General features: G+C 45.7%; 1 gene segment (V, D, J or C); it reads left to right on the top strand.

The window, feature by feature from the left end:
- The first annotated feature begins 516 nt into the window (after window positions 1-516).
- LOC107523783 (T cell receptor beta constant 1-like) overlaps window positions 517-16,720 on the top strand; it is a 36,471-nt gene continuing 20,267 nt past the window's right edge. The window contains 3 exon segments of the C gene segment in view: window positions 517-565; window positions 682-969; window positions 3,235-3,248. Of these exon segments, the coding sequence occupies window positions 517-565; window positions 682-969; window positions 3,235-3,248 (351 nt within the window).

Here is a 16,720-nt window from a genome sequence, read left to right as displayed (position 1 = left end):
AACTGGTTACAGACCAATAAAATAATCCATGGTGTGGATTTGACTGTTTCTACACATGAGACTCTTAAAAGGCAGTGGCTCAAAAATAAATCAGTGGATCGACAAAGACGAAACATACTTGGAATTTTTGTCCACAGAGCAGAAACGAGGCCTACAGTATAAACGTAGAGATTTGAGGATGGCATGAGTCTCATGTCATATTTCTAAGTGATACTCACGTATGCTATACCACGTTCCATTATAAAGCTGCAGAATATAGAAACATTCGCCAAGTTGGACAAGAGCGTACAGATAAGAAGACATTGTGAATGCTTAGGAACATCAGCCTCAGAGCAGAGCAAGGACCATGGCAGCGACCACAGCCTTGCCAGCCCGCACTGGCCAGCACTGGCTGCCGGTGTTAAACGTCAGCCTTCTGAGGAAAGGGGGCGGCTTCTCTCCTGAGAATGAGGGCCAGATGGGGTGCTGTAGAAATCAACCTGGGCCCCGAGAGCTGGGAACGCCTGTGATGCTGCCATGGGCCCCCGGCTCCTGGGCTGGGCGGTGGTTTGTCTCCTGGGAGTAGGTGAGTCTGAGCTGGGCAACCCTTGGCGGGGGCTTGCAGGTCTCAGCTGGACTCCCTTCCTAGAGGCACCAGGCACCCTCCTCGGCTGTCTCTAGCTCTGCCTCCTTCCCTCTCAGGCCCCACGGAAGCCGAAGTGATCCAGACTCCTAGACATGTCCTCACAGAGACCAAGAAGAAGTTAATAGTGAATTGTTCTCAGGATATGAGCCATGACGCTATGTACTGGTACCGACAAGACCCAGGGCTGGGTCTGACGCTGATCTATTATTCAATTGACGTTGACCATTTTGAAAAGGGAGACGTCTCTGAAGGGTACAACGTGTCCCGAACCGAGAAACGGAATTTCCCACTGACCCCGGAGGCAACCAGCGTCAGCCAGGCCTCTCTGGACCCCTGTGCCAGCAGTCAGTACACAGCACTGCGCAGCCAGCTGCTCTCCACACAAAGGGGCAGCCACAGAGCGAGGAGGCCCCTCCCCCGGGAGGCCACCCAACCAGAAGGAAGGCCCTCCCCCAGTGCCCAGCTCGGGGCCTCCGGGCACCGCAGACCCTCTGCAATGTGTCCTGCCCTCACTTGCCGCACCAGTGAGCTGGGCGGAGGTCAGGCAGGGCGAGCTGACCGTTAGGCCTAGTGCCGGGGCCAGGAACTCCTTTCCCAGACAAGGAACTGTACACGCCCTGCCCTCCTTTCTCCTCCCTCACCGCCACTGTTGCCCACTCTGAGCATTGCATTCCAGCCCTATCACTGGACAGGATGTTGTCCCATACCCCAGATCCTATTCCTGGTGTGTGTGTTTTTGTCACCGGGGGACTAGCACATTCTGAGTTGTTTGCTAAATCTGACATCTTAGCAAAGGGCCTGCCATCCGCCCAAATGCCTGAGCCAGAGATGTCCTCTCCTTCCACACCTAATCCCCTGGCCACCCCCTCCACATTCCTAAGTATTAAATTCCTTGCAAAGTTTTACTAATTTTTCTAACCTCGCTGATAACACCATGGTCCAGCAAATGTCATCTCTCACCTGGATTCCTTCACCACCTTTCAAGTAGCCGCCCTCCCTTTTAGTTTGCCACCTGCCCCAACCCACAAACTACTCCTTGAGCTTAAAACCTATTAGGTTCTTCCATTAAACCGACTAAAGCCTCAAGGTTTTGTTCCTTCACAAGCCTCTCAGCACCCTCACACCCAAAGACAGATGTGGTCTTTGCCTACTGTCTACCAGCCTAACGTGAACTCCCTCTTTCTACAGTTGCCATAACTGCCTTCATTCTACCAGGCATATTCCACCTTTCATGTCCCCAAGGATGTCCTATGCTGACTCACTCCTGGCTCATCACCTATAATGTTCATTTTATGTAAAGCACCCTTCCTCTCCCTATCTACCTGGATGCCTAACTAACAATAACCCTTCTGCATACCAACTGAGAAGTCATTTCCCCTAGGAAAATGTCCTTGAATCCCTGATTGGTTTGGTTAGTTCCTCTGCTAGGTGCTCTTACAACAGCCTGAACCTCTATCCTCATGGCAACTATGACGCCCAATTGTTTGTTGTTTGAAATTTACACTCATAGATATTGAGGTTGATGAAAGCAGGGACCATGCCTATAGTGTTTGCCTTTATAAAAAATCCTCACGCTTACCAGAGTGCCTGATGAAAGTAGCCTTAAGTGAATGAATGAATGAGTCTTAGATCAGCTCCCCAACACCCCTCTGACTGCTCCAGAAGCTAAGGCCCTGCAGAGTCCTCTCCTATAGTTTAGGGAGATTCCAGGGGTCTTCACATGTGTATATAAACAAGACAAATCATGCATCTAGTAGAGTTTATGCTTCCTCTACTCCAGCCCTGTGTTTACTCTGTGCTGTATGTCACCCTGACAAGGATGTCGTTGCCTCTCTTGGGTATCACTGTGCCATGGGACCCTTTTCTTTTCCTGATGGGCCCTAAACTACCTGCCAGCCACTGCTGATGCTTCTGTTCTGTGTCTTTTTTAAAAATGTTTTATTGATTTTGAGAGAAAAAGGAAGGGAGAGGGATAGAGAGAAACATCAATGAGAGAGAAACATCATCCATCGGCTGCCTCCTGCACCCCCATGCTGGGGACCAAGCCGGTAACCAGGGTATGTGCCCTGACCGGGAATTGAACTGTGGCCTCTTGGTCCCTAGGTGGACGTTCAACCACTGAGCCACCCCGGCCGCGCTGCTCTGTACCATTTCATTCGCAGAGCAGTACAATGCCGCAGACCCTACTGCTGCTCCCAGCAGGTTCCACCTTCGCCCCAGGTGCTGTTCCCTGCGGGAGGGGCAGTAGCTCTACTAACGAAGTACAAGAGGAAGGCTTTTGCTCAAGCGTTTCCTCTTTCTTCTCTGTGTTGGAGGGACAAGCCTGCGCTTCTGTTTCTTGAGCCCCAATGTCTCACAGAGACTTCAGCTCAAAGTCTCATTGAATCACATACATCACCCGCCACTAAAAGAGTAATTATTACATGGAATCAGGGAATGCAGAGAATCTCATCCAGGCATGAATTCTGGCAACGCAAACCCAGCTGAGCTCCGAATCCACTCATCCCTCCAGGAGCCCAGACTGTCTTACTGGGCTGATCCACCCTGCCAGCCCCCCTTCCTTCAGGATGAGCTCCCTCGGGGGGCATCTCACGCTGTCACAGGCATAGGCTTCCAGGGTGCAGTCCTTTCTTTTTGACAGACTTGCTCAGACATTTCTGAACAACAAAAGTTGCAGCTCCTTAGGTCTAAGCTGGGCTTTCACTAGTTTTTATCACATCCTCAATATAAATAGAATTGTACTAATTAAATCGGCGATGTAAGTGGAGATTATAAGACCAAAGACCGTTCCCTGTGAAATGGATCTGCCATCCAATGACTTACTCCTAGCTCCTGGAAGTCATCATGAGTGACCGCTCTTCCATGGGAGCCTGTGGGACAACGGTGATATAGAAAGACCCCTTCACACTTATGTAGAATTTCACAAACCTACCCCTGTTCTCTCAGGGCCTAGAGATGGGGTAGCTTTATTCTGAACTTGGGCTGCTTTAGACACCACATTGCTGTGCTCTTTAACCCCTTGTTTCTTAGGACCAGAGAAGTTCTGGTTCTAAACTGTTCCTTAGAGGAATCCAACCTCAGACTTCTTCATGGAGTCTACCTCCAGTGCCCAACTTACACCTCAGTCAATCTCATACATGCTAACAAAATGTCTACAAGATTTAGCCAAATGTCTACAAGGGACACTTTTTATAATTTGTTTTAATAGCAATTTTTGATTCACTCACTGTCCATGTTGTAGATAGACTATTTCTATATTCTTCCCTTAAAAATGATTTCTTCAGTATTCCATTTTATTAATTGGAAAATGTGATCACTCTACATTAATACAAATTGGTGTGACGCTGAAACAGTAATGTGCATAAAGATGAAGTTTAAGCACCTGAAACAACTATAATAGTATATGTGAACTGTAATTGAAAAAAATAAACAAAATTTTACAATTAAAAAAAAGTTTAAGCCCGACCAGTGTTGCTCAGTGGTTGAGCACTGACCCATGAACCAGGAGGTCATGGTTTGATTCCCGGTCAGGGCATGTACCTGGGTTGTGGGCTCGATCCAGGAGGCAGCCAATCAATGACTCATCATTGATGTGTCTCTCTCTCCCCCTCCCTTCCTCTCTCTCTGAAATCAATAAAAATATATATTTTTAAAAAGAATATACCTCTATAGGCCTTATGTAAACAGAGGCCACCAGCTACTTTCATTATGAGCGGACAAGTGGTGCATAAAAATCCCTTCAGCTGCTATGGAGAAAATGGGCATGGCTTCTGGTCTTTGGAAGGTGGCTTTGAGCACAGACGCCTGGCAAACATGACAGTGTCACAGGCTGGCGCACTAGCACCCAGGTCTTATTTGACTAACACCAAAGCTAACACAGACACCCACCATGAACTCACCCACCGTGAGCACTGGGGCATCCATCTGATCTATAGTCCTTTGTCTCCACAGAATAGGTGGTTCATGGGCATAGGTAGGATGTCCTTGAACTTGGTGTGCCAGACCCCTACCTACACAAGCCTTTCTCAGGCGGTGATACATTGGCGTCACACCTAAGCCCTCGCTCAGGTACCATCTCTTTTCATCCACAATGTCTGTGGATACCAATGTCACTAAAATCCCAGTTAATTAGGTTTCGGGGTCAGTAAAGAAGTTGTCTCTGTGATGTGGCCAGAATATGTACTATGACCTATACGTGCTGACTCAGACAAGAGCCAAAATGAGGGTACAATCAATCTATTAGCCAGGGGAACCAGCAGATGGGCAGTCTCTAAGAGATGTGGCATCTTTTAATACTGAGAATTCCTCCTAATCTGCAGGCATCTAGACATTTCAGCCAGCAGTTAACCCAAACACTGCACAGCCACTTCCTCTCCTCACGGAAAGGGCTGTCACCAGGGGAGGGGGGGCTGTGCCTTCCTGAGCCCTGCCCCCACCAGGGAAGCTGCTGCCCCGCAGAAGCCCCTCTCACCCCACCTCACCTCACCCCACCTCACTGGAGACAGTAGGAGTCCACCCCAGGTCCTGGCGGAGGCCAGCACCGTGAATGAGCTGCCACAGTCCTCTTTCCCGCACTTCTGCTGTTTCAGTAGGGCTTCCTCAGCCCAGACCCTTTACCAGAATTCACCTGGTACCAATGTGGCTTCCCTGGCACCACCTGCTGGAGGGCGATTCTCTCCACCTCAGATACATGGTGGTCCTCAGGGCCTCCCTCCAGGCCCAACAGGCTGCCCAGCCCGTTGCATTTGTCCGTCCCCACCGCCCTCACCAGCAAAAGCATGCGACTCTCCGGTCCTACTTTATCTCCACACAAACTGCCCTTCTAATGTCAGGTCTTGGCCCTGGACTTCACTTCTCAGGGCTCACACCTTATTTGGAGTTACTTTGTAATTGCATTTCAGTGGTGACTGCCGCCTGGCTACCAGGATCCCATCTGATTGCACACGTCGCTTCCTCTGCCAGGTCCACCTGGCAAACTCATTCTTACCCTCTGGACCTCACGATTGCTTCCCAGGTTCCCCAGGTCATGCTGGAAACGTGGCTAAGATTTATGACACAGACCTGGTAAGGATACACAGCCAGATCATAAGGGAGGGTGCACACTTTCGCCCCAGCAATGAAAATGCAGCCACCCGTGTGCAATGTTGCTGCACAGTGAGGCCCACCAGGGACTCAGCACCCAGATATTTTGGGAGGCTGGTGTTGTGGGATGAATTGTGTGCCCTTGAAATTCGTGTGCTGAAGTTCTGACCCCTAATCCCTCAGAATGTGACTGTATTTGGAGATAAGGTCTTTAAGGAAGTAATTCATGTTCATGAGATCATTGGGGTGGGCCCTTTCCCAATAGAACCGGTGTCCGTATAAGAGGAAATTAGGACACAGACACACACAGAAGGAAGAAAACGTGAAAACAAGGGGAGAAGGTGGCCATCTACAAGCCGAGGAGAGACGCCTGGAAGAAACCAATCCTGCTGATGCCTTGACCTTGGACTTCTAGCCTCCAGAATAGTGAGAAAATGGATTTCTGTTGTTTGTCACTTGTTATGGCAGGGCTAGCAAAATAATACAGCTGACCACACAAACGCCCTATGCCTAACACGACCAAAATCCCAGACTCAAAGGAGCAAAGTGGGTGTTCAGCCTGAAACACACTGTTTGTGCCAGCAGCCCAGGCACCACGAACTACACTCACCAGTTACTAAATGGCGGGACCCTACTGAAATCCAGGTTCCCAGATGCAAGCCAACAGCCTAGCTTGCAGGCAAGTCGTTCCAAGAGAGCTGTCTCAGGCCTGCCATGTTAACATTTCCCTACACACACACACTGACATTCCCATGAGGAAAAAGGGTGGCTTTCACTCTAGCCCCTCTAAACTCTCTAGAACCTGAGGGTTGCTCAGAGATCAAGAGTGTGGTGTGGGCGGGGACAATGACATCAGAGGCGATCAGCGTGTAGCCCGGGCCTGGGAGAAGGCCCCTTCTTGCCTGGAGCCTGCCATGGGACTCGGGTTCCTTTGCGGTGTGGCCTTTTGTTTCCTGGGAGTAGGTGAGTCTGGGGAGTTGGTAGCAAATCCCTGTCTTAGTATTTCTAGACCCTGGATACAAGATGTTCCCCTCATGGGGCTTCTTTATGACCTCCCTCTTCACCCCCTTTATTCTTCTTTCCCAGGTCTCATGGATGCAGAAGTGACCCAAACCCCAAGATATCTGGTCAAAAGAAAGGGAGAGCGAGTTCTGATGGAGTGTTTTCAGGATATGAACCATGAAAGAATGTTCTGGTATCGACAAGACCCAGGCCTGGGGCTGCGGCTGCTCCATTTCTCCTACGGGGTTAACAATAATGACAGGGGAGATTTCCCTGATGGGTACAATGTCTCCAGGAAGGAGAAGAAGGGCTTCTCCCTGATCCTGCTGTCTGCCAGCACCGACCAGACATCTGTGTACCTCTGTGCCAGCAGTAAATCCACAGCGCTGCACAGCCACATCCTCTCTGCTCAAAAAGGGCAGGTGCCAGAGGGCAGTGACCCTAACTCAGGGCTGAATGATGCTGGCTTCAGTGGCACGTTTGTGCCACTTAGAAAAAAGGTGGCACTCAGTGCAACCAAACCTTGGACACGCACCTTGGCCAGGAGATTGCAGGCTCTGTTTCATGCCCCACTCAACATCGTTTCCAAGCTAGGGCCATTCCGAAGCTAGCCCCCCGAGACTTGTGTATTGTCCCGAACCTAAATCCATGAGACTCTACCCCAGCCAGGAGGGAAAGTCGTCACCTATTGAAGAAGCACTGTTCTACCATTTTTTTAAACCAATTTTTCCTTCCCGTTCCCACCCCTGTCCCTCTTACTGTCATTTGTCACTCTGCTCCATGTCTTTGTTCTTCATTGTATTTCACGAGGGGGCACTCGCACAATCTAAACTACTTCAGATAAATTTGTCCATAGGCTGATTCAAGAGAAAGCTTCTGGAATTTAAATTCTGTCCATTCAATCTAAAAACGGAAAAGCTCTGGTAAAAATCAACCTTTCTCCAGGTTCTCTAAGAGGTTGCTTACGTTTTACTGGAAAATTCTGAACAGGGAAGGAATAAATTATGATGCAGAGGTGGTAAAAATTAGCTTATATCTGTACACACGGTCATCTGGACAAGTATCTGCATTTTAAAGAATGAAACATCTATCCTGTCAGTAGTAATGAGCCCTTTGGGGATACAGGAGAGAGACTTTGCCGGGGGCAACGGGTGCACAATGCAGTGTGCAGATGATGTTTTATTGAGTTGTCCACTTGAAACCTGTATGGTTTTGTGAACAAATGTCACCCCAATAAATTTAATTAAAAAATAAACATATTAAAAGATGAGAACTTCAAAAAAAGAGTATTAGGAAGCTTGGTAGATTTCACAGGTATATGCATTTGTCAAAACTTACTTAATGGTGCTTAAGAGTTGTGTATTTTACTGTACGCAAATTTTATATGGAAAAAAGCCACAAATAATTATTGAACCCTAGTTAATTATACACATGCTGAAGTGTTTAGAAGTGAGCATGTATACATAACTTTTAAATGTATACAAAAATTTACATGGGTAGATGGATAGCTTTATCTAGGTGGTAGAATCTAGGTGGTGGGCACACGGACGTTCATTATAATACTTTCAATTTCTATAGATGTTTGAAGATTCTCATAATAAAATGGAAAATAGTAATGAGGTAAATTTATATGTACTGACAGAAACTAAATGTTTTAATATATTGATAAGAATACACTGTTGATAAAATAAGAAGCAAGGTACAGGAAGAGTTGAGCTGTCTGCTACTATCTGTAATAAAAGGACCAATCAGATACATGTACACTTGAATAAGTGAATATTTATATTAATATATACAGCAAACTCATTGGCCAGTTGCTTCTGGGGAGGGTACCTTACTGTTGGCCCTCTGTTTTGTATTTTTTGAAATTTTAACCATGTGCATGTATTAATTCAATAAATAAATAAATACATTAAAATTATATGATACTTTGGTATCCATGACACCCCTGATAGAAAAACTTAGAGACACCAATGCTGTCTGAAGAACATGAAAAGGAAGAAGAATATCTTTGCTGCTGTTTCATAAAAGAGAGACCAGTAAGGGGGAAAAGGTGTGCAATTCTGTAAAGAATAGAGTCATTTGGTAATTTTTAGAAGGATTTAGGATGAATGAAATAGAAATAGATCTTGAGCTATTTTGGCTAAAAGTTTGATATATTTAACTAACATTTTTAAATGTATCCCTAGATGTCAAGAAAAAAAATGGAGTATTCTATACCCTGTCATCAGTATACTACTTATCAGGGCTTATCTTGAACCACTCACTGCCTCTGGCACCTCCCATAGATGTAGAGGACACACACACACACACACACACACACACCCCATAGGAGAAAGGGTTACTGAAATATTGTTATCCCTAGCATGCTGCATTTCCTCTATCATAAGGTAAATTGTTTTTCCAGTTCTATTTTTCCTAAATACGGTAAGTCCTGCAACCTACATTCATTTCCAATGTAGTATTAACTACTGCCCCAAAATAACAATTGCTTTTAAGAGTGCATCTTATAATAGAATCAAAGATATGAGGTAGGTTAGTTTTACAAGAATATCTTTCTAAAGGTCTGTGTTTCCTGTAGAGTGTTTGGCTTGTCATTCTCAGTCATCCACAAGGTTCTACTAAGGTTCAGACAACTGCAAAAGGGAGACACCATCCTTGACAATATTGAGGTTAACATTTGAGTTTGGGGAGGGGGTCACAGAGACATGGATTTGAGTCCTGCCTCTGTCAGTAACTCTTGGGCTATGTGAACTTGGGTAGCTATTTAAGATCATCATGTCTCATCCCTAAACATGAGATGATAAGTAGCCTAATTTACGGATAGATTGAAATAATGCTTGTAAAGCACAGAGCAAGTGCTCAAAATATTAGCTCAGCTTTTACGCAAAAGTAAAGTATTTTATTGGGAGGGAGGAAATCAGGGGGAGGGCAGTTTACTGGAGAATGGGCTGAGGGAAGAATAATAGGAACAGTCTGGGACAATGAAGACTCCACAGACAGTTGAAATTCTGAGTTATAAGGTTCCCTCATGTTCTAGTCTTACCTTAGTTATTTGAGGTCAATGCTGCATCCTATTCTTGCTTTATACCCAAAGGGCAGCACATACATGGCCCTCGATAATGATGGGTGGGGAGGTGGTGGGCATATATATGGGGGGCGGGGGGGGGGTGGCAGTTGCATGCTGGGATGCCTTGTGAGCAAAGAGCCACTCAGCTCCACTAGGGGGCAGACTAATTTTCTCCATATTTTGCAGAAATTCAACTTCCTACTTACAGGAGGGGTACAGAGAACCAACAGGAAAGGAGCTACACAGTGGTGAGGAAAGATGAACTTGAGTTTGACTTCTCAGTGCCTTTTCTCAGGGAAGAGGAGAGGGTATCACCTAAAGATGCTGACTTTCCTGCTGCTTCTCCTAGGACGAGGTATGAGTCTTATTGGGTGGGGAAGTCTGGAGTTAATGCTAATATTGAGTAGAGGAGTAGGGGGTCTGAGGCCACCAGTCAGAGGATGGGGGGTAAGAGGCTGGATTATAAGATGGAACAGAATAACAGTTGGCAGAGCACAATGGAGGCAGTGCCATGGGGTTCTTCGGGATCCAAGGTGACATTGGAGCAAATAGTAAAAAGACCTTCCTGCGTGGGGTCAAGCTGGTCAGCGCTCATGGGTTTCTCTGTCTCCCTGCAACCAGGCTCTGTGTTTGGTGTTCTCCTCTCCCAAAAGCCAAGCAGAAACATCTGTCAACGTGGGACTTCTGTGACGATCCAGTGTGAGGCTGATAGCCAAGTCAGCTTCATGTTCTGGTACCGTCAGCTTCCAGGACAGAGCTTGACACTGATTGCAACTGCGAATCAGGGCTCAGAGGCCACTTATGAAAGTGGATTTAACAAGAAAAAATTTCCCATCAGCCGCCCAATCCTAACATTCTCCAACCTGACTGTGAACAACTTGAGCCCCGATGACAGCAGCTTTTACTTCTGCAGTGGAGACACAGTGCTGGGCACAGATCAAAGGTCTGAGCAAGAACCTCAGCTCCCTCCTGCCCACCTCCCTCCCCAGTTCCCATCCGGATGAGCCCGAGCACCCTGTCGGAGGCAGGCTGGAGGGAGGAAACCACAGCTTTCAGGCAGACACCACAGCTTGTGTGTTTGCGGGTGGGTATGAGTGTGAATGGGTAGAAGGGATGGAGAGAGAATTTGTAGGACTAGCTGGAGGGCTCCATCCACAGACAGAAAGAGAGGCTACTGGGAGCCTGAGGATAAAATCTCTTCAAGAAGAGTGTTTAGAAAAGCTCAGTAAAGATAAACAGATATAGTTTGCCTTCAACTGCAAAGTTCAGAAATATCCTTTAACTATTTAATCTCAATGCTATATTTAGCTTGCTCTCTATCAATATAGATCGGAGGCCCTTAGTCATCTTGATGGAATACTGGTCCATCACTCTGATGGCATTATGCTGATTGCTCTTCATGAATAGAAATTATAAAGCACTCAGGACACCTCAGTATATGACACGTGCACTCCAGACCAATGTAAAATCTGCAAAAGTCAGGGACCTGTCACATGGGTAAGCCTTGGCGTGGTCCAGAGGTGAGGAACATGTCGGAACATCTCCTCTCACACGAGAGATAAGCTGCTGCATCCTATTACACCTGCCGTGCAGAAAGAGGTGCGATGCTTCGTGGGCCTCTCTGGGCTTGGTGTTAACAGATGCTGCAGTTGGCTGTGCTGCTCTGGCCCGTGACTGCGTCAGCTGTAAGGCTGACCCTGCTGTGCACAGGAGAGCTCTGCTGCAGAAAGAGGCTGGGGGGAAAGCTGCCCTGCCACCTGGGCCAGAGCCCGAGCAGGCTCAGTTGTTCTGAAGTTCCTGTGGCCAGTAGGGGTGCTCTGTGAAACCCTTGGCATCCCTCAAAGCAGATGCAAAGAGCTTGGGTGTAAAACCATCCTCTCTTCTACCTGCCAACCGCTCATCTTCCTTTGAAAAGCTGCTCCCAGCTCTTGACCTAATGCCTCACCGTGGTGTTCAAAACTGCGTGGTATCGAATCCACCGGAAAGCTAGACGGGCACAGAGTTTTCTGTGATATGTAGAAAATGTGTAACCAAGACCAGACTCAATCAGAGCTGCAAGAAGGGACAATTTAAATTTCAAAAGCAAGACTCAGTCTCGTGGTACCCACTTCTAGTTCACACCCCTTGACCCTCAATCCATTCCCAAGGCTTCATGGGAAAACTGAGGCCTGTGCTCTGGATGGATGGGCGCTGTATTCTCACAGGCTCATTACAGTTTATTTCGCAAAGGTAATGGCGTAAAGTAATCCTCAGAAGGGCAAGGACTTCAGCCCATCACTGTGGTTGACCACACTGTATAGAAGGAGAGACGGCCCGAGGTGTAGACCTTTTCTGTGTTCAACTTTCTCTCTCTCTGTCATCTAGGCTATTCATTCGAGTTTTCCTCCTTTTGCTTCTCTGTGGTGCGTTATGGATAATTTCTTTATACCTGCTCTCCAGTTTACTAATTCACACCTCAACTTCAATAATCCATCTAACCTTTCCATTGACTTTTTAGTTTAAATTATATTAATTTTCATTTCTAGGAACTCTATTCGGATCTTTTACCAATAGGAGTGGTCATTTTTGAAAGTATCTTGTTCCTTATGTATTTTGAAATTATTTTTTTGAGGATATTAGGCATCTGTTCAGGACTTTTTCTGTTAATGCCAACTCCTGATGACTTTTTGCATCTGGTTTTCTTGTTTGTAGGTTCTGCTGATTCTCTCTGAGGGAGGCTTATTTCCTTGAGCATCATAGATCTTGATATTATAAATTCATCTTTGGGAATATTTTAAATATCGGAATAAGATGAGTTTTTCAGGAAATATTTATTTTTGCCTCTATCAAGCAATTGGGATGCAGCAGACCTGGGATCATTTAGTTTTATAATTCTCAACATGTGTCTTGGTCATACAGTGTCTATCCCAAGCCCCAAAGGACTGACAATGCAGTGCTGTGAATATTTAGGGGAAATTTTTAAAATCCTCTATCCAAAGCCAAGAGCAAGAAAAATCCTATTTCTAGTTAACTGCCTATGGGCTTATTTTGTGTGTTTGCCCTTTTATTAAGCGTGTGTGTAGCTCTTCCTATATCCTGGCTTCATACAGGAATGATTTCCATCTGGCTCCTACTTCACTACAAGGACCAGTGGGTCTTGCTCCGTTTCCACACATGCTGACTCGGGGGCTTCCGGGATCCATATATGAGCCCACTGGGTCTACTGTTTTATAATTTGTTCTCTTAACCCAACAATATTTCATAAATACCACTTTATGTCAAAAAATATACTTTATATTAGCCTCTATAAGAATATTTTAATGTATTAAGGACCATCCTTTTTTTTTTAATCCTTACCTGAGGATTAAAATAAAAACCAAAATCAATTTTTATTGATTTTGGGAGAGAGACATCAATGTGAGAGAGAAACATCGATTGTTTGCCTCCTGCACGTACCCCGACTGGGAATCGAACCCACAACCTTTTGGTGCATCAGGATGACACTCCAACCAACTGAACCATACCGGCCAGGACTGACCATCCTTTATATATCCATTTTTTATAGTCAAAACCAATGGCAAGGTAAAAATCCATATCCTAGGTGACAGGGTTATTTAATTTAAAAAGCAATGGTTGTATGTGTTGGTTTATTTCTCTTACAGACTCAGCAGGCAGAGCAAAAGCCCCTTTACCCCAATTGACTCCTCCTTATTCAGATTTCAACTCAAATTTCGTCTCCCCAGAGAGATCTTTCCTGGCCACCTTGCCGAATATAGCACTTATTGTCCCAGCCACCAGTCACTCATGTCAATTCTTACTTTAACCTGTTTTAATTATACCTAATCACCATAGTCTGATATAAATATATACTATATATACATAGCATATATATTTTTATTTATTGCCTCTCTCCCATTGCCATACACACAAATACACATCAGTGCCACTAAAGCAAGGACCTTTGCTATCTTCTGCATTGCTGTTTCTCATAGCTTTGAAAACCCACAGCAACATCACAGTAATTCAGTAAATATTTATTGAGTATTATGGACTGCATGGTGTTCCTGTGAAATTCCTATGTTGCAGTCCTAACCCCCCAAGTGTGACTGTATTTAGAAACTGGATCTTGAAAGAGCTAATGAAGTTAAACCATGGCCATTGGGGTGGACCCTAATCCAATCTGGCTGGTGTCCCTATCAGAAGAGATTAGGACACACTGGGAGAGAACACCAGGGTTGTGCCCACAGAGGAAAGGCCATGTGAGAACACTGTGAGAAGGTGGCCACCTGTAAGCCCAGGAGGGAGGCCTCAGGAGGAACCAACCCTGCTGACACCTTCATCGTGGACTTCTAGCTCCCAGAACTGTGAGAAAATAGATTTCTGTTGTTTAAGACACCCAATCTGTGGTATTTTGTTATGACAGCTTTAGCAAACTAATACACTGAGTAGAGAAATATGATCCAGAAATAGAGGAAAATTGGCCAAGCATTGCGGACATCCTTAGAGAAAACCTCTATAAAAGCATTTGAATGTAGACAATGTTAACCCATAAGGAAATGAGCTAGATTGTACTAACAGGGAGGGATCAGATGCTTCAACCTTTATATTTGGATAGAAAGGTGGCCCAACAACATGTGCCAGGCCCTCTGCTGCCTCCCCCAAGGCTAGGAAAGGGACAGGTGTTATAGGTTCTAGATACGTAAGCCCAGAACCTGCTCAAACACAGTGGCCCTGAAGTGGATGGTCCTCAAATTACAACTGTGTTGGTTGGTGCCTGTGTGGACTGAGCACTCACTCCTGAACCTAAGACCCTTTCACAGATACTCCTGGACAGGTTGGCCTATAGGAAGTGGATGGACCAGTTGTCTGCCTTCCAAATGGACAAAACAGTCTAGAGTTTTATGAGCCAAATGAGTGGACTGAACCCAAATGGCTTATCCCCATGCTGGACTTGTGTGGCTCAGTCTAGATCTAATATGATTTAGGAAAATGAATACACATGCCATTCATTAAACTCTGAGTATCGTGCAAGAAGTCATGGCAGCTTCAATAACAACAGCTCAGATGGGTAGTCCTCCTGGACTCTCTCCTGGCTTTCTTTTGCTTACACTCAGATAGACTCAGGAATCACTTAAGCAGCTCTAATAGGTCCAGGGATGGGACAAAGAGTGACTGAAATGTGAACAGCAAGACCATTATATTATCGGAACCAACCTATCTTTAGATATAAAAGCCTCAATTGCTAAAGACCTCCCCACTCACCCCTCCATAGAAGACTAGAGAATATATAAAATATGTAAGTTTTCCCTCTGGGCATAAACATGCTTGTGTTCCCTGGCTTCCAGGTAGGAAATAGGATGGGGTTTGGGGAGTAGCAGAGGCTACCCCACTTAGCCAATCAGCCATGGCCCGTCTATGCCTCCACACCTCTCTTACTCTCTGATTTTCCTGCATCACACAGAGTACTCCTGCACTATCCAGATTCAGTGATCCCCAGGCTAAGATAGTCAAGAAAACAGTTCTTATTGGATAAAGAGAAATTGTGCCATGAGGAAAACAGAGTTTAGAAAAAATAATGGAAGAAGAAAGGAGCTGGGAGTTTGGAAGGAAGATAGCCTGGAATGTGACAATCTGTTTGGAGAGTGGTGGGGAAGCTGGGGCCCAAGGAGGAGATGACTAAGAGCTGAGGAGAAATACCTGAGCTGGGGAGGGGAGGAGGGGACAGGGAGGAAAGTATTTTAAAACAAAGAAATTAGTGATTTGGAATCTAACCAAAATCTGTCTCTCAGACCACTGGGAAATGAACTTAGCTTGAAGAAGAAAAAGCTCTCCTGGTGTCATCTGTTGATTCCTTAGCCAGGTGACCCTGGAGAAATCACCGTCTAAGCTTTAGACTCCTCACTGGTAAAATGACGAAAATGGTGTCTCCTGCCTACCTCGGGAGGCTGCACTGACCATCAAATATGAGGCAGGGGAGCTGAAGTTTCTAGTAGGCAGGTTCTAGAGTCAGATTGCCATGCTAACATCCCATCTCTGCCACTGACTGGCTGTGTGACATTGAGCAAGGTACTTTACCTTTATAAAGCTCATTTTGTCACCTATAAAATGGACAACCCCATAGGTGGCTGTGATAAAAAAACAATTTTTTTTTTAAGTTTCATGAAAGACTCACACAATGTTTGGTATAGTAAGCATACAAAAACTATTTAATATGAGCATAATTTAAAATTGATATGCTACGCACTAAATATGAACCAGGAGAATGTCTTAGAGAAACAGACAAAGCATCCATGGCTCAGATCGAAGAGTACCAAGAGGTGTATAGGCTTATACAAATTGAATTGGGATAAAGGTGGACCTGAATCCATCCTACACACCTGAATACATGCTGCACACCTGAGCCCAGAGTATGATGTCACTGTCCCCACCTAGAGCTCTCTTCTATGCCTGTAAGGTGGTTCCAGTTTGAAGAAAACTGACCTCATAGTCTGTTGTGGTGTGGTAGTTTATTCTAAGAAGGATATCAAGAGAAGGTAGTCTTAAGGCTTTAGACACAGAAAATCCCCAAGCTCTTGGGTGTTCCCTTTTAGACAGTGTCAGAGCCACAAGCACCAACACAAAGATTGTCCCCCTTGTCTCAAAATCATTTCTCATATGCTACCAAGGATTACCTCCCCATACCCGTATCCTCTAAAACAGGACTTCTTATGAAGACCCCACAACAAGGGGATAAAAATAAATAGCATATGTGGTGACATTACAGGACAAGCCCCTATTTCAGAGGCTCCATGACCTGGGTCAGCTACCTGTGAGCACAAAGAGGTGTGTCACCCATGCCTTAGATATGTCCTAGAGGGGTCCCAGCCATGGCAAGGTAAGGCTCTGAGACCAGGTGCTAGGTGGAAGGCTAATTCAATCTTCTATTTCTTCCAGGGAGACAAGCATCAGGAGGAATCAGGACA

The sequence above is a fragment of the Miniopterus natalensis genome, chromosome 10 (assembly GCF_054644295.1).
Source record: "Miniopterus natalensis isolate mMinNat1 chromosome 10, mMinNat1.hap1, whole genome shotgun sequence".
NCBI classification, from domain to species: domain Eukaryota; kingdom Metazoa; phylum Chordata; class Mammalia; order Chiroptera; family Miniopteridae; genus Miniopterus; species Miniopterus natalensis.
The sequence above is the reverse complement of the archived record's forward strand: the minus strand, read 5'-3'. Positions and strand labels throughout refer to the sequence as shown.